This window comes from Camelus dromedarius, chromosome 4, assembly GCF_036321535.1.
Source record: "Camelus dromedarius isolate mCamDro1 chromosome 4, mCamDro1.pat, whole genome shotgun sequence".
Lineage (NCBI taxonomy): Eukaryota > Metazoa > Chordata > Mammalia > Artiodactyla > Camelidae > Camelus > Camelus dromedarius.
In genome coordinates this window covers 29,149,898-29,172,820 of record NC_087439.1, presented here as the reverse complement: position 1 = coordinate 29,172,820, position 22,923 = coordinate 29,149,898, and the positions used below count along the sequence as shown (strand labels likewise).

The 22,923-nt window shown below is 46.4% G+C and overlaps 1 protein-coding gene across 1 annotated transcript in view; it reads right to left on the bottom strand.

Moving 5' to 3' along the window:
• The window catches only part of KIF5C (kinesin family member 5C), a 147,185-nt gene that overhangs the window by 20,976 nt on the left and 103,286 nt on the right, over positions 1 to 22,923 (bottom strand). The window contains exons 13-21 of the mRNA XM_010974807.3: positions 22,683 to 22,751; positions 20,881 to 21,087; positions 18,437 to 18,583; positions 12,782 to 12,970; positions 9,229 to 9,346; positions 7,016 to 7,092; positions 5,831 to 5,940; positions 3,960 to 4,061; positions 3,666 to 3,726 (exon numbers count right to left, since the gene is read on the bottom strand). Of these exons, the coding sequence (XP_010973109.3) occupies positions 3,666 to 3,726; positions 3,960 to 4,061; positions 5,831 to 5,940; positions 7,016 to 7,092; positions 9,229 to 9,346; positions 12,782 to 12,970; positions 18,437 to 18,583; positions 20,881 to 21,087; positions 22,683 to 22,751 (1,080 nt within the window). The remainder of the gene's footprint in view (positions 1 to 3,665; positions 3,727 to 3,959; positions 4,062 to 5,830; positions 5,941 to 7,015; positions 7,093 to 9,228; positions 9,347 to 12,781; positions 12,971 to 18,436; positions 18,584 to 20,880; positions 21,088 to 22,682; positions 22,752 to 22,923) is intronic.

Below are 22,923 nucleotides of genomic sequence, written 5' to 3'. Positions count from 1 at the left end.
TGATCTCTGTTAACAAAGTTAGAAAACCCCAAAATTTCCTTCCATGTAAGTCTTCGAGCATTTACCACGGTACATATGACTAATTCCCTTCAAAATATTCCCCTACAAGGGAGAAGAAAGAGACACTCGCATTTATATTTTTCAATTAGCCTAAATAGATCTACTTGCACACAGAATGTGAAGAGATGCAGCTCATACAGGCTCACAGAAAAAAAAGGAAGAAAGAGGCTATAAAGCCATGGAAACACTAAGTTTCTTGGAATAAAAGTTCTGTGTTAATTTAAGGTCTCATTCCTGGGCCCAATTCGTGATTCTGTGTTGAAATAAAAAGCACCTTAAGTCGACTGCTTCCTCAGATGAGGCAAATTACTTTCTGCAGGAGGCCAAGCAGGTTCTGTGATTATGAACTGCGTGCACACAGAGCCTGGGCAGGGCTGAGCCACCAGCCAGCAGGTGCGGGGATGCAGCCCCACGCTCGGTGATGCCAGCACCGACATTCCACCCGCGTCCCCGGCTGGCAAGCTCCACCCCAGGCCCCCGCTCCCCAAGCCCGCCCTCCCGCTTCAGGGATTTTATTCCTGCCTGTGCTGTAATCACGGTAAATACTTTCTGTGACAAACACCACTACCCCACAGGGACATGAAGAGACCCGGGTGCCTGGTCAAAGGGCCAGGTGTTTCCTCAGGACCAAACACCAAAAATACAGAGTCCTGAGTTTGGCGAGTTTCGCTCATTTCTGCTTGTTTTTAAGTAACTTCAACAGTCTAGGAGAGGCAGTTCAAGACCCTGGAAGTAGGTGGTAAGCTGCACATGGATGCCGGGGCACCTGGCGCTGGCTTCCCAGGGCAACGGGCTCTCCATCATGTTCATTATCACTCCCTCGCCCGCCCCCACGCGCTTCCCTCCAGTCCTCCCGGCCCGGCCCGGGCCGCTGCCCTGTGTCAAAGCTCAGGGCTCCGCCTCCCGTCCCCGTGGACACCAGAGAGATGGGAACACAAAGCCCAGCGAGGCCGCAGGAGGGGGCCGGCCCCAGAGCTCAGAGTGTCCTGCCAAAGCCAGGTGGCTGCCTGGGGCCCCAGAGCCGCCCCCCAGGGCCAGTCGGCTGTCCCCAGCGTTGTCCCCTGGAGTGGGCTTCAGGCTCCATCCCCAGATGGCAGGTTCCGCCCCCACCCGGCCCAGACACAGGCGGTAGTGCAGGCCTGGAGCTAAGGAGGGCTCAGGAAGGGGAGCACAGCGATGCCTCTGAGGGGCACTTCCAGCTCAGGGAGAGCTCAGGGGGAAGGCTGAGTGGACACACCCGCGTCTGAGATGGCGCAGACTGGGGGCTTCCGTCTGGGGACTGAACGCGTATGTGTGTGATGTGTATGGACACGAGGGAGAGCAGGAGAGGGGGCATAGGGCCAGGTCGGTGGGTCCGTCCCCGGGTGAGCATGTGTGGCAGGGGGTAGGTGGTGTGGATGTGAGGAGGGGGATGGGTGAGCAGGTGGGGGGAGGGAGGGAGGACCCATGGATCTGAGGAGGCGAGTGAGGAAAATGTGTTGTTAAATACGTATCCAAAAAGGCCAAAGCCCACGTCCATGAGTGACTGTGGAAGAGAAAGTGTGCGAGCCTGGGAGAGTGAGCACACAGGTGAGTGTGTGAGCGGAGGTGAAGGAGTACGTGGGAGAGGCTGCGGAGTGAGAGAGAGCGTGAATGCTCACCAGTGAGTGAGTGTGTGTGAGTGTGACCACACGGCATGCATGGGGGAAACAGACCGGGCGAGAGCGTTTGCGAACGACGACATGAGGGTGCGAATGGGTGGGTGTGAGTCAGGGTGAGAGCTGGGGATGAGCAAGTCTTTGCAACAGTGAGTGTGTGAGTGAGAGCGTGTGGGTGGTCACCAGCGAGCGTGAATGTGGGTGTCAGCCTGTTACGGGGGAGTGTTCAGTGAGCGTAAGAACTTTGAGTGGGTGGAGCACAGGCACGAGAACGTGTGTGAGGCGCTGTGGGTGTGAGAGGAGGGGTGTGAGCCCTTGTGTGGAGGGTGTGAGCGAGTGTGGGTGTGTGAGAAAGAACAAGCGATTGTGCCCAAGTGTGGGTGAGACCGTGAGGGGGAGGGGAAGGGTGTCTGGGTGAGGACGTGGAAGGCAGGTGTGCCAGGCGAGAGTGCTCATGGGTGGGGTGTCAAGGAGGAAGAGATACTGGAATATTTACCTTTGGCTGCTGGGAACACAGGAACATTTTAATGTTCGATATTTTCGTGAATTGTTGTAACGATCTGTGACTGTGGGTGTCACTTCACAGACAGAGCTGAAGCGGTTCCATGGCTTCCCTTCAGCTGCCCCTCCAGTCGCCCTGTCCACCATCTTCTCCACTGTGCTTGAAAGGCCCAGCTGCCTTTGGACAGTCATCTCACTTCTGTCCTGAATGGCCTGTGCCCTCGTCCCCGGCCTGGCTCTGAGGAGTAGCTAACACCGGCCTGGGAGCCAGGGTGCGGCCTGGGTCCAGCCCTGACCATCCACTTGCCTCCAGTCCGGGGTCACTGGGGTCACCGAGTTCCTGGAGCCAGGCTCAGTCCCACATAAGTTCACAGGACATATGAATGGAGTCAAAATGTATGGCTGCATCTCAACAACAGCTTCTCTCCCCCTTTGTCCTGTCATGTAAAATGGCTAGACATGTTTTCACCAAATTGAGAGCCTATGTCGGGGTGGTCTGTCCTCAAACACAGGCTGTGTGGCACTTTGAAAGGCTCTTGAGAGCCCCTGGAGCCAGGCAGCCATCCTCCAGGGCAACTGAAACAGAAGTTGACCAGAGGAGACAAACCCAATGAATTTTGACGCAGGACAGAGAAAACCAACCGGGATTTCAAATAACGAGCCCTCTTCCAAAGGAAAGTGCACCTGTCACTCCCCTGCCCCAAGCTCTGCAGGTCTCAGCGCCCCATCTGACCTGTAGCCCCCTCTTGCCTTGACCTCTCTATGTCTATCTCCTGCCCTGCTCCTTCTCGTGGCCACAACCACACTGCCCTCCCTGCTGACCCCCAACACATCAGACATGGGCTCACCTCAGGGCCTTGGCACGGCTGTTGCCTCTCCTGGAAGGCTCCTCCCCCAGGCATCCCCATGGCTCCCTCTTTCCCTTGCTTCAAGTTCCTGCTCAAATGTCACCTCCCTGTAAGGTCTCTCCCAACCAGTCCCTCTACACTTTTTATAGCCATCTAACAGAGGTCATGATTTACTGCCTTATTGTTCGTTGTCTGTCTCCCCCAGGTGAAGGGCAGCTTCACCAGGGCCAGCATCTTATCTGCTGTGTATTGATGCTTCCCAAGCACCTAGAATAATGCTAGCCCTTAGTAGGTACTCAATAAATATCCACTGATTGTTGACTGGAAGTAACTCACAACATGCAGAGGCTGTAAAATTGCAGGCATTGATTTGAATTTAAATCTCAGTTGGGACTCCTTAAGGGTATATCCCTGAGGATGGATGGATGGATGGTTAATTATTCTGTCAAGAGCTGTGGAATAAATTTTACAATTCTCACCTTTCCACATGAAGTTTTATGTTTAAAATGATACTCGAGAAAGGCGTGCACAGATAAAATTTTAGAAGAAACAAATTCAAAAGATCATAAACCAATCTGGTCTCTGAGACTAAAATGAGTTGGGAATCATGTCAACATACCACTGTCTCCTCCAGCCCTTTGAGGTCCTCTCTGGCTTGCTCCCTTTTATCATTAAGCAATCTGCAAAACAGAAAGCAATCGTGAACCACCAAAGGGGCACCCGAGGTTCCACAGATACCATCTGCACCTGCAGATAAATCAGCCAAACAAACCGACTCACACGAACGGCCATGGTCTGCTTTTAAATTGGCCCAACCCAACCTGAACATGTGGGCATCTGAATCACCAAAGGGCACTGGTTACGGCTTCACGCGGATGAGAGACAACAGGGGAAATATTTAAAGTGCACTCACAAGAGCTTTTCCAGTTTCATTTCCCTCTCTTGGTCCTCTATTTTCAGCTTGTTATAATCAGAACTGAGCTTCTCCTGTTCCAGTTGCAGTTTCTGATTCAAACTGAAATTGAGAGGAAAAAGCAATACATTCCACGGCAGCCTGAAAGTCTGCATCATCCGGCTAAAGACACGGTTCTGTTCCAACCCCATTAGTCCCGTGCAATAAAGGCGGCAATTCTGGAGGGTTCTGAGGGATCAGAGAACAACCTCCCAGCTTCCTCCCTGCCCAAGTGAAAACTAATTTCTGGGAACATCTAAGAGGCATGAAACTTAAGGCTTCATGAGTGTATTTATAGTTGGCTTATGCAAGAGCTTTGGGGGGAAAATAATGAGATGGGAAAGGGGCCGACATTTTCAACACAGAGAGGTCCAGGGCCTGCTGCAAAAAGGAAACTCGCCATCCGGCTGGGGCATTTGGTCACCATTTCTATCAGACCAGTCCTTATAAAACCTTTTCCATGGCGATGCCTACGTGACTGTAGAGAAACAGATTATACACTGAAGGAAAATCCAGCATCTACACAAAAGGCACAGGCAAGGAAACCACCCCCTCCCCGTCAACTCACTCACAGACCCTCCATCTCTCTCGCCTTCCAGTTGAACATTCTGAGGGTGATTCATCAGAATAACAAATACGAAGTGCATTTAAAGGGGGACAGCACGACAGCCTGACCTGCAGGCAGGGTAGCATGGGGGTGGCCCAGAAGGAGGGGAGTGATGATGCTGAATGCTCCCCTAGGTGGACTGTGTGCATAGAGCTCCGATCACACCATCTCCACTTTTGCTTTTCACAGGCAAATGTGCTGTGTGAGCAGCCCACACACACTGGGAGATCTGGATCAGCAGTCTGGAGAATTCAGCAGCTCCAGTCTGATTCCTATTTAGCACTGTGACCCTAAAGAAATCATTTAACCTTGCTTTCTGTATAGAAATCTGTTTCTTCATCTACAGAAACAGAGAGGAGCGAACCTTTAGTCTAGACCCGGGTTGAGGAGGGGAGGAGGGGAGGAGGGGAGGAGGGTGTCATTGGATGGAACCATATTTCACTATAATTGGTTTTCTTTGTTTTCCTATGTCTTTTATTTGGGTCATTTAAAAATGCTGTTCTACAAAGAGGCTCAAAGATTGTTCCCAGGGACTCACTGTGCAGAAACATTAAGAATCCTCAGGAGAGGATCCTGAAGGCACCTCCCAGCTTGAGGACCCGTGTGGATGGGGCTGGAAGGTGAGGGGGGAGGTCGTTACTGAGCTGAGGGCTCCTCAGCGGCTGCGACAGGACGGGAGGATGGCCTGGAGGGCGTGTCACCAGAGACAAGCTGCAATGATGCCATCCTGGCAGATGCCACAGGTCACAAGTACGGACAGACACACGACATCGTGGGTGCCGCAGAAGTGTGCCCAGGCGACCAGGTGGCTCTGAGCCGTCAGTGTGTGGGCAGATGTTGGGGTGAGGAGGCAGTGGGGGCTGACGGTCTTCTCTGGAGTATTTATTAACCTATCAGAACTCCTGAGTCAGGACCATTTCAGGGTTTTTTTTTTTTTTCATACTTTCATAGGAACAGCATCCCCTGCTGCTGGGGCATGTGTCTGCCTAGCTGAGTTACCAGCGTGCCCCTGCTCCCCGGGGACCAGGCAGGGTGGTGGGGCCTGCCTGCCACCATGGGAGCCCCTGGGGGCGAGGCTCCAGGTGGGAGAGCAGATGTCCAAAGCCTCGGAGCCCAGAACCCGTGAGGCAGGGAGAGCAGAGGCCTGGGCCGGAAGCCGTGTCCCTTCAGTCTGGCCCCAGCGTCACACACGCCCCCAAGCCCACAAGCCCCCAGGCCAACTCACTCCCGAATCTCATCGATGATTTTCTGCTTCTCCTCGATTTCATCTCGGAGTCGGGACAGCTGCTTCTGATGAGCCTCCCGGTGGCTCTCCATCTGCTGTTCCAGTGCCTTCTGCAACCCAGGCCAGGAGAAGTGTGTCATCCACGCGCTGGCTCTCTGCCCACTCTGTGACATGCCCTAGGGCGCTACCTCCTACCCCATATCCCTCGGCTGTCAGATCCCCAAACCAGGGGTCCGCAGCACTCACTGGGGGTTCCCAGGGGTTACTAGGAAAACAAAACCCAAGTGTCTGTTACAAGACTGGGTGGGCCCTAGGGGCAAATTAGACCATTTCTTGAGTCAAAGTTTGACCTTCTACGGCTCACCTGAGCCACATGGCTTCTCTAGTGAGATCAGTCAGAGGGCATGGACTTCTTACCACCTGGGGGACCTCAGACAAGCCATGGAACCTGTGTGAGCCATGGTACCTTTCCCACCTGTAAAATGTAGATAATCTCCCTGCCCACTGCACAGATTTATGGTGATGCTCAGAGGAGAACTTTCCACCAAAGCAATGTGAACCCAGGAGATGCCCCAAAAGGTGAGGCAGAGTTATCATCTCGGCTACACAGTGTCATGCATGGCGTTGTGTTAACTATGGGCTCACACCCAACGGGGCTCAGGGCTTGCCTAAAATTAATCAGAAGTTCTACATTCTCTCCTTTATCTCTTATTTTATCTACCTAAAAATCCTATTTCCCAATCATCTTTCCCACATCCTTTACTGTTTAAAATTAACCAAAAATAAATATCTGTAAATTTAAATTTAAATTTGGGGCGTTTCTTTAAAAAGGAAGAGGGGAGAGATGTTTCCTTCCATTCAAAGGAGGTGAACGTTTCTACAGAAGTTGGGCGGAGCGGCCCACGCAGTGGCCGGAAGGTGGCGCTCTCTCCCGCTCGGTAGGGAAACGGGAGACAAGATGTACTAATGCAACGTAACTACCGCCCACAGACAACTCGGGGTTTCTGGACACCTCCCCCTCCGTCTCCATCTGAGAACGGCTCTGAGGCTCACCAGCAGCCAGCCCCACTCCCTCCTGGCCTGCCACACCCATCTCTGAAGGAGTCAGATCTTCCTAGACCAAGGAAACCCAGTGCAAACTTGGCCTGCTGGGCTCTGGGAAGGGGCCGCGAACTCTGTACACACCTTCATCTCCTCAGCGTCCTGCAGCCGGGTCAGGTGCTCCTTTTCCTTATCCTGGAAGCTTACTTCGTGCATTTTTTCTGTTTTAAATTACAGAGGATGATTTAAGATTTGACTGGCAGGACTCACACCCAAAAGTAAAAATTTAAAAACAAGCAGACAAAAAAGAATGGGGTGAAACATCATTATCTTACCAATTACAACCACAGTATAAAAGAACGTGCCTCCGAAGGAGGACTTCTGGCTTTTTAAAGCCAGGCTGATCTCTCCTGGGAGACTACCTAAGTCCTCCTGGGAGAGAGGCAATTGGAGGGGAAGGGCTAACCTGGAGCGGTCGCTCTGGATCTGACCCAGCTGTGTCACCTCACATCTCGGAGGATGGTTCCCGACCTGGCTTGGGGAGCCACTCTTGAAGCAGCGCACGTGAACGGCCTTGGTCGGGGATGACACACGCTGCCAATATTAGTGGCTTTTGGATTCGTGCCACTATTAAAGTTTCAGAAAGAGCTAATTTACCTCCCATGGGTAAGCTGTTTATTCTCTAAGAATCTGCAGCAGGGAAACAATCTAAGGATAAGCACAAAGAAAATAGAAATTTAAAATAACACTCTCCAGGCTGAACAGGAAGGCTGAGCCCTGGGGGCAGGGCTGCTGGGTGGCACAGCTGGGTGGGGCGGAACCAGTCCCAGCCTAGTCCTGGTCTGTGGCCCTCCCTGAGCACAGCAGGCCCTGGGCAGCCTGAGTTTGGGGTGGGGGTGGGGGGTGGTGAGCGGAGGGAGCAAAAGTGTTTATGACAGTGACATTCAAGTCATTAAATGTTCTCTCTAATCCGTTCCACTTAATTTTAGCTCTTTTGCTTTGATTTTATTTCCACTCAGTGGCACCCCTGCAGAAGCCATTTACCAGGGGGAAAAGTTCTTTTCCACGTTAAGTTTTGGGTGGAGCATTCTATCCCAACAACCCTTATCACAGACGGGAAAACAAAGTCAGGCCGGGGGTGGGTGTGTTCTCTTTGCTAATTTACCTTGGCATTTGAAAGAAAAGGTATTTACTGAGTGAATGACCATATAACAGTGAAGGAAATAAGAAAGGCTAACACCATCACCAGTCCTTTTACCCTATCAAAACCATTTTCCTTTCAAATATTACTTTGCAGGCCGTGGAACACAAGCATCCATTGATTTTTAAATATTATAAACATAGTAAAGATAAAATTACACATTATGATGTTTAATCTAATGTACTGTAAGCATTGTTGCACAGCCTTCATGTACTTCATCTCCAAGATGAAAAACGTTTTTCTTCTAAACAGTATACCATAGTTCATTTAACTGTTGGACATGGCTTCCTCCCCATCCCCCACAATAAGTAATTCTGCAATGAATGTTTGAGATTTGAGGATCAAAGGTTATGAAAACTCTTACAATTATTAATATGTATTTTCAAAATGCTTCCCAAGTAGACTCTGTCAGTTTCCATTGCAACTCATGGTATAATAGGCGTGTTCCACCACATGTGCATTCTTAATGCTGTTCCGCTTTCCGCATTTCTAGTCACTTCTCTTGAATTTCTACTATTTATTCATGTTTACTGAGTGTTTCCTATGTGTGGGGTACTCCCCACAGCAAAGGGGGTCAGGAGGCTTCCTGGCAAAGGAAGCGCTTTTTTCAAAGGATGGGGGATGCAGGTAAGCCATTGGTCAAGTTCAGATTTTACGTTAAGAGCAACGGGACACCAAGGAAGGGTCAGAGGCACGGGGTTGGGTGCAAGACAGAAGCTGATTGGGAGTAGCCCCTTGGGACGCAGCACAGTGGGCAGCCTAGAGCAGACTGGGGGTGGGACACTCAGGGGATGGATGGAGCCACCATTCTTAATCAGGATTAAGGACAGCAAGACAATGAAGACGGAGATGAGCCGAACCAGAGAAGCTTCTGACAGGCCAAATGGACAGGCCTTGGAGACGGACTGGAGACAGGAGGTGAAGAAGGGAGAGGACTGTGACTCAGGCAGCAGGATGGACTGAGGTAAAGAAGGAAGAGGAGCAGACACGGGGTGGGCACAGTCATCTATCTTCTAGACGCTTCTCCCCCACCTTCCACCACTTATGGCCCAGAAATGCTTTAACTGAGCCAAATTCAACCTCCTGGGTCCGGCCAACTAGAAAGAGTCTGATTTAGGCCAAGAGCTTGGCACCTGCCAAGTGGTCACTTACTTACCTTGGGCTCGGAGCTTGGCCAGCTCTTCACTGAGCGAGTCTTGGGACTCTTCCAGCTGCCTCCTCTTCTGTTCCATGTTCTGCATGTAGTCTGTCAGGGATTTGATCTTGGCTTCATGCTTTAAACAAGCAAATGGATAAAAGGGAGGAGTGAATGACTAGCAAGCAGTCATCCTGGCTTGCCTGTGACTGGCCGACGGGAAGGCACGATCGAGGAGGAGTTCTGGAGTCCCGGCACCCGAATGGTGTGTGTTCTGCCCTTTGCTTGGGGTCTGGGATCAAGACTAAGACGGTCCTCTTTTCTACAGGTGCTTCTCTGCTTCATCACCCACAGACACAGCTCGGGGCCAGGCCCTGCCTCACCGTCCACTTAGGTGAGACACCAAAGCCCAAGTGGCCCTCCGTCCTCATAGAAAACAGCGTGTGCTGGAGAGAAAGGGGCTGGGAAAGTGTTAAAGCTGAGGGCTTCGCTCCTCGAACCTGCACCTCTGGATTTCGTCTTTGGAACTCAAATACAATGTCTTTTCTCTTTCTGTCTCCCAAACACATTGATTCCTGTCTCAGAGACTCTGCACCTACCTTTTCTACTCCCCAGGAAGCGCTCCCCAACACACTCCCAGACGTGGTCCTGGCTGGGTCCTTATCACTCAGGCCCCAGCACTTTCCGGTGGCATCTAACTTTTCTACTCGATTTATCTGTTTTTTTACTTGTCAGCTCCATGAGGGTATGAAGTTCATAAATATGAATGAAGAGGATGAATGGGAGCTCGCTGACGGCACAGGGACAGCAGTCACTCCCAGGCAGATGGAAATACGCAGACACGCCCCCTCCAGATCTACAGCGTTCACATTTAGGCAGGAAGACCCTGGAGACCGAATTCTAATCTAAACAAATAGCCTCTGGGAAATGGGACTTCACTGGAGCAGTCATTTTATAAGCATAGTTTTTGGTGGTGAGGCTGAGTGTAAACAAAGGGGATAACAGCATGTTAGCTGGAAATGCTTTGTCAGACTCCTTAGATCATGTCAGCAAATAGGGAGCCAAGGTTTCTCTTACTTTCGAACCCCAGACAATAATGATGGAATCTCTGGCTTTGTGGAAACTGTAGCAGAGTAGAAAACAGCAGCAGTGGAAAACTGTATTTGCTGCTCAGGCACAAAGCACTGTTTAACTGTAACAGTTATTCTTTAACCCCAAACCATCCTAATATTCTTGACTCTGATCTCATGTACCCTAAATGAATGTCATTCTAAGATCTGAGCAACTGGGACCCCAGTCCTGGGCCCCCACTCCAAGCACCCAACTTGGGCAGTCGTCTGGCCGCACTCCACTCCACTGAACAAGGTTCATATGCCAAGGGAGCGTGCCACCTGGAACCTGCATGCTCTGCTCTACCACAGCGAGTCTGGGAACCTAGAGACTCCCTACCCCGATGGCCCTAAGGCCACCACCAGGGCCAGCAGTGCTGCTTCCATCATCCACAGAGGATGGCTGGCACAGTCACACACTTCCACCTTGCACAGAGATGGCAGAGGGACTTGCCTTGGACCTGGAGGCTGGTACATTCAGACGGAAGGAAAAACCTGTAAGGGGGGCTGCAGACCGTGGGGCCTCTGTCTTTGGTCCTGCCCTGGCCTCCAAATGTTGGGGGCAGGACGATGCAGAAGCACATGCTGTCAGTGTCACAGGGGGTCTGGAAATCAGATTTGAGGTGTACTGTGCCCTAATGTTTAGCATTTTCCTCTCAACTTTTATAAATTATAAAAATCTCAAATAGCAAAGCAAACCTAGAAAAAGGGGTATAAATTTCACCCATAAACCACTCTAATTTATCAATTTCTCCCTATATTCCTGGTCTTATCTGTATGAATGTGTATTTCACCAAGCTGCAAGGCACAGCATAGAGCTATAACCCAGCATTTTCATTTTCACTTAACTTTATAGAATTATACCTTCCAAATGGCTATGTTTATAAATTTTTATAGAAGCTGTATAATATTCTTCCATGTAACTTTATGTTACTAACATCTCAATGGATGTGTATATTTTATTTTATTATAATATAAGTAATAGTACACTCAACATCTTCCATATAAGCTCTAATATATATACATATTTTAAAAACTTTTGCAGGGGAGGAGGTTATTAGGTTTATTTATTTATTTATTTTTAATGGAGGTACTGGGGACTGAACCCAGCACCTCATTGACGCTAAGCATGCGCTCTACCACTGAGCTATACCCTCCCCCCTTAAGCTCTAATATTTTTAACTAGCGAATAATAACACCATATGAAGTGAAAAATTTTCATTTTCATTACCAGTGAAAAATACCATAAGTGAAATTACTGGACCGAAGTCTACCTACATTTTTATGGGTTTTGATTCGCAAGGTGCTTTCCAAAAGGACTGACTAAATTACACTTTTCTCAACAACGTATATAAATTTCACAATCACACACCAGCACTGAATAATCTTCCCAATATATTTTTGTTTATGATGTTATTTATAAAATGGAACCTTGACATTTAAATTTGCATCTCTTAGACCATGCTGGTAGGCGACAAGAAGGCTGGAGATGGTTCTGTGATTACATATTCCTATGTTTAAAAGCCTACAGAATGAAATATGCTTTTGTCTGTTTCCTCAGCATTATCTGATGCACCATGCCACGTGGGTATCTCTTTCCCCCAAATGACTTCAGCTGTTTTAATGCCTGGACTAAGGCATTCTGTGGACCACTTACAGAAGCCTCAAACCTGAACACCAAGCTCAGATACCAGTGGCAGACCTGAAATGAGGCTGCTGTTTCCCGAATCCACCTTACTAAAATGAAAATGCCATTCCAGTGGGAAGAAGAGCAGCTTTACTCACTGAGAAAATGAAATACAACCGGGGGGGCTTGAAAATCTCCTCAAGGCTTTGGTTGTGGTTTGAGTCCCAGCTCTGCCTTTCACTGGCTGTATGAGTTTAGACAGTATATTTAATCTTTCTAAGTCTCATTTTCCCTATCTGAAAAACAGGAACAATAATAAAACCTGCCCATCAGGATTTTTGTTTTTAAAAAGATCAAGTGAGAGAATGCATGTAAAGTGCTTAACACAGTATACGGTGCATTATAAACACTCAATGGAATGTTACTTGCTACTGCGATTAATAATAGTAACGGTGGTGGTAGTTTCTGTTTTCCCATACTGAGTTGGACCTCTGGTAGAGGTTAAAAGATGAAGGAATGTTGCCTTCGCTGAGAGGAGTTTTAGATGCCACCCAATCCTGTCCATTCATTCTGCATCTCCATCTAGCCTACCTACCTACTTACCCATAGATAGCTAGATAAAGATGTACAGACACATCCTTTAAGAGAGACTGAAGGCAATTAATGTAACACACACAATAAAGCCCAGCTTTAAGAATCAGCCTGGGCTTTCACTGCCTGAGGAGGCCATGGACAAGTCTTATGTAGAGAAAAGTCCCCACCAGCCCCAGTAAGAGTGTGGAGCAGGCCGACTTCCAGAGGACAAGGGTGTGAAACGAGGAGGAGAGGGGTGACCTACCTGGGAGATGAGCAGCTGGCAGGCTGCCAGTTCACGCTCGCTGGCGTTCATCTTCCTGTTGGAGTCCACCTGGGCACTCTCCAGCTGTTTGCTGCGGTTCACCAGGGACTTGACCTCCGACTTCATCTTGCTGATGTACAGGCGGGCCATGGTGAATTCCTCTTCAATGACTCCGTTCACATCTGCCAACTGAGCACAGGAGGGAACACGCTCAACTATGCCTACAACTTCCAGAGCTTCGTGGGGCCCCTGAAACCTGTCCGTGGAGCCTCAAGATGCCTGTGGATTTCTGGGGAAGAATCTCTAATTATAGAACCACACGCTGAAATGATTTCTAAAAAATACTGTATGTTCAACCCCAAGTTCTCTGGAACCTCAGGTAAAACTCTCAGTTAAAAACCTCTACTGAGGTTAATCCTCAACTAACCAAGCTTTTTATTTCAATTGCTTTTTAGGATAAAAGAGATGATATCAGAAGAAAAAGACACTGAAATTTTAAAAAGTGACAGCTTTGAAGAGGGGTTCCATTCAACGTTTCATACCTTCCATTTCTAGAAGGGCAGCGAGGCCCAGTGGTCCTAAAGGTGACTCTGAGGCCCTGTGAGAAGTCAGATAAAATTTCAGTGGTGTTCTCTCTAGTCTGCTACTCCGAGAGACAAGTAGCTTGAACGTGTTTCTATAAGCAAGGGTTGAAATAAAAAGGATTTTCTATAGTCCTTGATTAAACAAAAACAAGAACCTAAGTGCTGTTACCAAAAGCCCCTCCAGACGAAAGTTTTCCTGCATAACTTCTCATTGCTACCAATCTGTTTCCTGCCTCGATGCGCCTGCCCCTTCCAAGCACACAGGAATCTAGGGTAACAGTCTAAAGCTACCTTTAGAAGAAAAGATTCTGACAACCGGCATTCCCACATGACCTCACGTTTGTTGACTAATTTTCGGAGCTCTACTGGAAACAGAAAGCTGCAGTGAGATGCTTGGGCTAGACACCCACATTTCCTGAGGCAAACGCGGTCTCGAAGGGCAACTGACCACATGAGCAAAGTAACTGTGTGCATATTTTGTTTAACCACCAGAGGGCACCCTAGCACCTCAGGAGAAAACAACAGCCCATGAACGGAGGCTAAACTTGGTCTAAGACGATGATTCCAACTATGGTTTTTTGATGCTCCACAGTATACTCCATCTGCCCACTTTTGTCATTATTGCCATCATTAACTCATCGTATGACTATTTTTTCAGTAAACATGGAGCTAGGGACATGGGATCATGTATCAACCCTGAAAATTGGTAGCAGATAAGAACTATACTAGGCAGTGCTGAGTGCCTGTAACTTGGTGTCTACCTTCCCCTAAGAACTCCACAACAGTATTTACCCAATGACTCCAGTGTCAGTCAACACAATGCAGGATCCATGGTACCAGCAGGAACATCTGCAAGTATCAACTTCCGACTCCATCTTACTTTAATGAAGGTTCTTGCTGAGTAGTGACATTTCTGACTGCCAGCAGTTTGCCTAGTAACACCCCATCCTCATTATATTCCTCTTATAGTCCAAGAGCGCAGAGATAACAGCTGAGAAGAGCCCTCAGTCTTTAAGCTCAGTTCTGCTCTTCTGCCTGTGTGATTGGTCCGATGTGGAACAGAGATGACAAACTTGCTCTTCAGCCCGACCAGGTGTGCCCTGTACACTGTCTTTCTGTAAAAAGGATAAGGGGACATCCATCTCTTTCATGTGAAACTCACAACCTACACCGGCTCCTGGTGAGAAAACATTGCTGAGCCCAGAGGTGGGCATCCTGGGAAGAAAACAAACACCTCCTCATTTCCTTCTCTAAGGTGTTTCTCAGATGAGGAAGGACACTGTGGGTTCTTCGCCCAGATCCCATGTGAACTGGGGAAGAGTAAAAAAAATTTCCAATAATGGGCTTCCTCCAAACCGGGAGCTGGATATTTCTTACAAACCAAACTAACTTCTGAAGTCTACTCTTGTCCTAAAAGGAGATTTTGAATCTATGCCTGATGGGGGGGGGGGGGGGGACCTCCAAACAAATGGTTTTAACTGTAAGGTTTCTTACCACTTGAGAATTCATATAGTTTAGTCATACAAGTGCCAAGTTTTCAGTAATTCCAGCACACTGTTGTTTCGAAGGGAAGAATCAGAGTTTGCTGCTGCAGTATCATTTTATAACCTCCCCTGAGTCTAACAATGACTCCAAAGTACGTCATAGACTGTGAGATCCAGTCTGGATGACTGATTCAGGAAAAAAAGGCTGCCTCCAAAGGCAGAAGCTGCTTCCCCTTCCATCTTGCTTGTATAGGAGGAGTCCCCCCACCCCCACCCCATGTGTCTAGAGCACGGAGCAGCTATCCAAGGCCTATTTCTAGGCCAGGTAAAAGGTAAGGGAGGTGACTGTTCATATCCTAAGACCTAAAAGTCATAGTGGGACTTAAAAAGTCCTTTTTTAATAAACCCCCAAGTTGTCAGTTTTATTTACAAGCACAGTGCAAAGCTAAGGTACGATGCAGTTGCTTCCAAGAGCTTGAGGGGCCGGAGGGGACTGAAGAAGCAAGCCCTCCTGGGGTGGGGACCTCAGCCACCTTTCTGGCTGGAGCTGGACCTCAGACCCAAGCCCCAACAGGCCCAAGGCTGAGTGGGAGAAGCTGGTGGGAATGGAGCGGTCAGTGATGAGGGTTGACTTCAGGCCCAGGATCTGGGGCAGTTTTATCTGCACTTCTGGCCCAGGCATGGCCAGGTCCATGATGGAGCCAGGGCCCAGGGACTCTGTCACATGCTTGAACCTCTTCACCTCCACCTCAGCCAGATCTGAGGTGGAAAGAAAATCAGGCAGCTAATCCAATCTGTTTCGTTTACTCGACCTCGACTTTCTATTCTGCTTGTGGCTGGGTATCTAGAATCTTTGTTTTAAGCAAAGACCGGTGACATCAGACCATGAAAAGAAGGAGGCTCACTAATAAAACTGGATGAAGTCAACACTCGGCTTATCTTGTCATTCGCTGGGCTCATCTGGTTGTGTTGACTTAGAGTATTGCCTGGACTCTGAGAGTGTTTCAAGACATGACTGAGCTGGAGACACAGGCTCTTCTGTTTCCTTTCCTTTCAGGCCGTCAGATCTGAGGACTGAGGGAGCCTCCAACAGCCTTCTCCTCTCACCACAGAGTACTGCCAGCAGGCCCCTTGTAGGAACCGAATAGGATTTTAGGGACAAAAGTATAAGATGACCAAAAAAGATTTCCTTGATCTGCTCATTTCTTTAGATCAAAAGAATTATACCAATTGAATACTCATAACCAATAAGAAAAGCATCTGCACCCACGACAGATCTGAGAACTGTACGGGTAACTCATGCAATCCCTGAGCTGACAACCTTCAAGATAATCTGGGCTCATCTCGTCATTTTACAAACTAGGAAAATGAAACCCCAAGAAGTGAAGTAACTTGCCCAAAGTCACATAATTCCTCTCCTATGGCTGTCATTGCCCTGATGATTACATCATATAAAAAAAACCTAGAATGATTTAAGAATATGATGCTATATAAATGAAAGTTATCAATGAAATTAACTAGTTATCAATGAAATTAACTTAGGACAGCCAATTTCTGGAATCCAAAAATATCTTTAAAACACTGAATGTATTTAAATATAACCTCCATCAAACTTCAGATTCCCAAAGGGAAGGACTCTCTTTTTTTAATGCTGAAGCACCCAGACACTCCTTGATTTCATTAGCATTTTTCATCATCTCTATTTTAGAACTTAGCATAAAAATATCTTCCTTTATCGTTAGCAGCAGTGTGCCAACTTCCCATAAATCAACGCCGCCTTCACACTGCAAGGGCCATTTAATCATCCCGACCTCAGAAGTTTATAGCTCAACACCAACATATGCTTCCAAAAATAAGTCCTCAAATATAAAATCACTAAGCTGGATCTTAATAGGGTTAATCTTATAGCATCTGAGAACTCCATGCTAAAATTAGGTTCATTTGCAAAGATTCATGAAATATTCAGTTACAATAAATGTTCCATGAAAGAATGATTAGGTTTACAAGAGGTCATATACTCTAAGCCTAGATCTGTTATACCATCGAAGAAGGGCTTTCCATGTTTCTCAGAAATGTCCATAAACAAAAGTAATTTGGGGAAGCTTTTCTAGACTCTAATAGTCCCAATTCAAAACCTAAGTGTTACCACAAAGCAGAATGATGTAGAATTCGACCAAAGGGCTAGACTCCAAGAATTTGGTTTTAGGGACTTATGAGGTAGAAGTTGACCACAGTGACACTATTCCACACGCATTTAATCAGTGGCTACTCTATAGAAGGTGCTGGATTATTACAGCGGTCCAGTTATCAAAACAGAGTGGAACTGGCATAAATATTAGATCACTGAAATAGACTATGGAAATCACCCCCCACATTTTTGGAGGTGGCAGGTATGCTGATCATCTTATATGGTGATGGCTCTGTGAGGGTATACAAGTGTCAAAACTTCGCAAACTGTAAATATGTGCCACTTATTTTATGTCAGTTATACTTCCATAAAGCTACTTTTTTAATGTCTCCATCTTACTTTCCAATTGTGGCAAACTGTTCTTGGCTGATAACATCATTGCCCTCTTCTCCCTCTATTCCTAATTCAGGGACAACTTTATGCCACCCTTTTTCTTATAGCCTTGCCATCAATGGCACCAATGTGCACCACCCCCAGGGGTTCATCACGGTTGGTTAAAGCCCACTATAGGAATACTGTTTCTCTTTGCTTTCCCAGCTTCCCTTGCACTTTGGGGTGATCCTATGGTTCCCTTCTGGATGAAAGCTGGCTGCCTTTGCAGCACATCTGCCTTGGATGTGGTAGGTGGGGATGTGATGGTTGACGCTACAGAAGCTACCTTGTAACCACGAGACAAAAATCTACAGATGCAAAAAGGTAAAAGGCTGAGGAAAGTAAAAAGAAAACAAAGGCCTGGATCCTTGACATTGTTGAGACACTGCCCTGAACCAAAATTTGCTTCTAAAACTTTAAGAAGCATATGATTGAACTGGGAAATCTTGCTGAAATGCAGACTCTAATTAAGTAGGTCTGAGGTGGGCCTGAGAGTCTATATTTCTAACAGGTTCCCTGGTAATGCAGATCACAACCTGAATAACACGGTTATAGACTTCTCATATTGTGAATAATTAAATGCAGCTTTATTTTTTTTTATGCCACTGTTAGAATCCTATTACTTTCAGCTAAAAGCTTTCCTAATTGGTCAGGAAATTTTCACTCTGTTGGATTCCCATAGAAAAGGAGAAACACATTTCTGAGGCTAGAACCTTTGCTTAATCTATCCAATTCCAAACCTCTGTGACACTGGCATGCAAGTTTCAGGAATAAACCAACTTACATGAGGGCCAACCAAGATTTGAGGACATTTCCTATATTTGAAAGGTGAGGTTTTTTTCTTCTCCTCCTTAACCAGACAATCATTCATTTAGCCATTCGTTCAATCATTCAAATATTTACTAAGCACATGGCAGATACAAAGCACTGTGCTAAGCGTTAGGATACGTGGGAGAATAAACTCTGCATGCTTAGAACCACACCATTATAAGGGCAGGTAGAGAGGATGGAAGAAGGGCCGGCTTACCGTCTTCACATCATTAGTGCCAATTATTCCTCCGATCTCCCCCAGATCCTTCAACAGCAAGTTCAGGATCTCGGTAGCCCTCTTCTTCTGGTGATTGCTAAGCTCCTGCAGCTGGCTCAGTTCTCGCTGTGTGGTTGTCAGTGTCGTCTGAAAAGCACATTTTCACAACAAATCAAAACGGTTGCCGGTCGATTTTATACACACAGCACTGCAGAGAGTAACAACATAATGTGGGATGGAGTTCTTTTATCATTTCATGTGATTTCAACCCAAGAGTCCTTTTAAGTCAGACCACGGTACAGCACTGCACTCTCTGATAAGAGGAATCTGTCTTGGCCTGATCTGTCGTAAGTCTGCATCTCAGATGACGATTTCCAGGTCAGTGAAATAAGTTATTAAAAATAAATAAAACCCAAAAGGAGTCCTTAGGTTCATAATGCATAGTTGTATCTTCCTACCTACCGGATGCCCTGTTTCAGTCCACATTCCCTAAACATACCTGCAAGTACCCCCATCTCTGCTTTCAAACAAATCTGTTCCCTGGGACCACTTCCAAATGCCCATCTGACTTCGTAATACATGGGTCTGGAAGGTCCAGAGGGACATTAATGAGTTTAGAAAACAACCTAGAAAAAGCCTTTTCATCTTCACAGCGAAGCTGAACTGGACACTCTTCACCTCTTTTCAAAATGAGTCCAGTGCAACAAGCAATGGCTTCTTAATACACAGCAGAAGCTCCATTTTCTTGCCAGGCATTAACAAATCCATCTCTTTCCCATCCTTCATGTATGTCACCACAATGTACACATTTTAAACTAACTTAATGAACTCTCAACATAATAGAACAGCCATCTTTTGGTGTCTTGGTATTAACTCAGCCAACAAAGACAATAATTTTTCTACATAATGGAGTCGTAGAGGTTAATGCAAAGACATCTATGTATTTCTTCCATATGCAGCTTTTTTACTAGAGCACTTATTTAATGATCTGACTACAAATAATACTCTAAACCAGTCTGGTAATATTTTGGTTTGTTAGGAAATAAGAATTGTATTATGGAAAATGTTTCACTGTTTGGGGAAGCAAATAACACCAAGGACTGGTTAAAGAATCCTGTAGGAAACAGTAAGCAGAGAAAAATCTAAGACTTCTTTCCTACGTGACTCCTGGTATGTTTTTGTTTGTTTTCGCTTTTATTTTGGCATTGCCAGTGCTTATTTCATTTTGTTTTTAAAATGCAAAGACGCAGTAGTTCCCATCTTGGGAAGCTATTAGGAAGTCTTCCTGCATACAGCTGAATGTATGGAATAAGGAGCATTTTCCATCAGCTCTACGGTCAGCAGATCAGAGCTTTGCTGCACCATCTGCTACTCCTCCTCGCCCAGGAGGACTGGATGTTTTCCACGAAACAGGCTGGGCACAATCCCATGATACCAGGCCATCAGGCTGAGGTGCCAAGGGCAGCTGGTTTCAGCCCCTCAGTGTCCCACCACCCATTTTCCAAGAAGAGAAAGACAAAATGGACACATCCTACCACCAGCCACCTCACCAAATGCTCACTGGCCCCCTGCCACTAGCTCACTGTGCAGAACCTGCAGCATCGTTCCCTGGGAGAATCTGGAAACCAGGAAACGTGCAGACGGAAGCACTGGCTGAAAACAGAACAACAAACAAACCAGGACAGCTGGGTCCTAGGCAAGGACAACAAGCTGTGGGGAAGGGATGGATGGCATTCAGGAGGGTGCAAACAAGGAGACTGAAATCCATATGTTCCACCGGCCCCCACTCTCCCCTGGTAACACATTTTGAGATTTACTGGTCAATATTGCAGCATATGCACAGGTCTGTGCTAAATGCCTTATGTAAACCGTCACTAATTCTCAGACGCTGAAAGGAGCATGCTATTATTGCCATTTTTACAGATAAGGAAATGAACACTCAAGTTTAAATGTCTCGACTAAGGCCTAATGGTTGTAAAGTCAAATTTTTAACTAGCATTTATCTGGCTCCAAACTCCATGCTCTCTTGACTGTCCTACGAGGCACCCCTGCTGGTGTTATGCATCCCCGGGACGGAAGGCAGTTCTGACGTGCAGGGCGGGGACGAGTGGACAAAAGCCACTCCCCCAAAGTATTTCAGTTATTGGAGGATTTCAAAGAATGTGTCTATGCCTAAAACTGAAAAACCACCCAGCCAACTGCCTTCCTATACAGTGTCAGTCAACAACATCCATATAGCGGGGAGAGTACAGCTCAGTAGTAGAGTGCGTGCTCAGCATGCATGAGGTCGTGGGTTCAATCCCCGGTACTTTCATTAAAATAAACAAATAAACCTAATTAACGCTCCCACAAACAAAATCAAAAACAAACAAACGTAAAACAGCAATATAAGTACAGGAATGGCGGCAGACGAAGTCCCGCCCCCTAGACTCAAATGCTCCAACCGTTTTCTGGGCCAGCTCATCCGTCAGCTGCTCATTGGCCCTGGTCTTGTCCTCCACTTCCTGTGACTTCTGGTCGTAATTGACAGCCAGCTCCTCCAGGGCCTGCAGAACTTCTTTCACCTCATCTTTGGCTGCCTCATTTTCAATCTGGAGACGTGTCAGCTCTTCCTGGATCTTCTCATAGTCTCTTCTTGTAGAAGCTAAAAGCTGAGGAAATTAGATGGCATGGAACTTGTGAATCTAATGTTCAAACGTTTATGTTCTATGCTTTATCCAAAATAAAGTAATAAAAAAAAAAAAAAAACAGGTATAGGAAAAAAAGTTTAAGAAGCTCATAAAAACTAGAAACCCTACTATATATCAAGATGCTAAATTTAAAAAACAGCATGTTATTTCAAAAATCTGTTTCTCTCTCTTTGTTTTTATCTTTCTTTCTAGTTGAAAGCTGGATAGGCTTAAGTCAAAGAACTGACACATCAAAAATCACCACATTTTGTAGCTGGCTGGCTAGTCCATCTGTTGAACAAAGGATGAGGAGGAATCATTTCCAAGGACTATAATAATACTTACATGGCTTTTTACTATTATTATTTCACACTATAAACAGATCAATTTCAGAGTCAACCAAAACAGTATAAAAGGGCAGTCACTAATTTTTCTTATTATTCATTATAGATTATAGAAGAATATACTCCAAACATAACACTGGTTGAAAGTGAACAACAGAGCTTATGGATAGTTTCATTATTTTTGTGCTTACTATGGTTTGTGATTTTCCTGTAACAAACAGTACTGCCTTGATAGTACAGAAAAAGAAAAATATTAAGAGTTTTAACCGTAACAAAGGGAAAGTTTATCACAGGCAAGCTGTATCAAGTTGGAGGAGCAAAGAAACAGAGTGGGAGGAAGAGGGCAGGAAACACTAAGCAAACAGAAGACTCAACTATAGTTAAAAGGAAAATCAATTACATACAGTTCCTGCCAAGGGAAGTGTTTGGGCAGAGGGCATAATCACTGCCCTGGAGAAATGAAGGACAACAAAGAGGAAGAGAAGAAAATGGTTAAAGAGTTATGTCTGCGGGAGGGCTGGGACTAGGGCCATGAACCCAAGCCACTTGCTATAATTGTATCACAGGATCCAATCCATAGCATTCTCGCAACAAAGCAGAAAGCACCCTAAAGCACAAAAGAGAAAACATACTTAGATGTCCTCAGTGAGAGAATTAACCAATCATCTGTGTTTGATAGATTGGCTATCTATTCTTTGCTTAAGTTCCTGTTCGTAAAATACTTGGCAAAATGCGATACAATAAAAACATTTACTGGAGAATTGAATGCCATCCTGGCAGAGACTAAAAAAAAAATTGCCTCCTTGTTACTGCATCTCGCATATATATGAGTGCGGCACTTGGAAACCTATCTCCTTTGCTTTCCCCTCCTCTGATAGTGTGTATCAAAGATCTGAGCTGGCTGATCTGCAAAGCTGAAAAAGGCTGAAATGGCACAAGACAGGAGTGCTGGGCCCTGGGTACGAGTACCAAGCTCCTCTATCTGTGCTCATCATAGCCCGTGTAGCAACCAGCTACTCACTCTCAAAACCCGAGAGCTCTATGAAGTCAGACATTTATTTTCTAAATTCAGCTAAAATCAACTTTTAGCAGGCACTGAAAGAAAATCTACCAAGAAATTTTCACATAATTCAGGGATCTTTAAAAAAATTCTTCTGGAAACAAACATCAACAACAAAGAGTCATAAAAGAACTTTGCAAAAAAAAAAATTTTTTTTTAATTGCATTCTTTACCTCATCCTGATCCAACATCTGTTGCTTTAGCTTTTCAGCCAGCTGGCTCTGCTGGTTAATTTCATCATCCTGAAACAAAACATCATGTTTAATTGGGGGGGGGGGGGGGCTAGTTATGTCATTTCTGATATCCTGGTTTCTTGAAGACAGTTGGATACTGAGATGCCAGCTGTAAGCGCATTAAAAAGATGAAGGAAATGGTGTGGTGCTTCCCCACAGAAAAGAGATTGGTTGAAATACC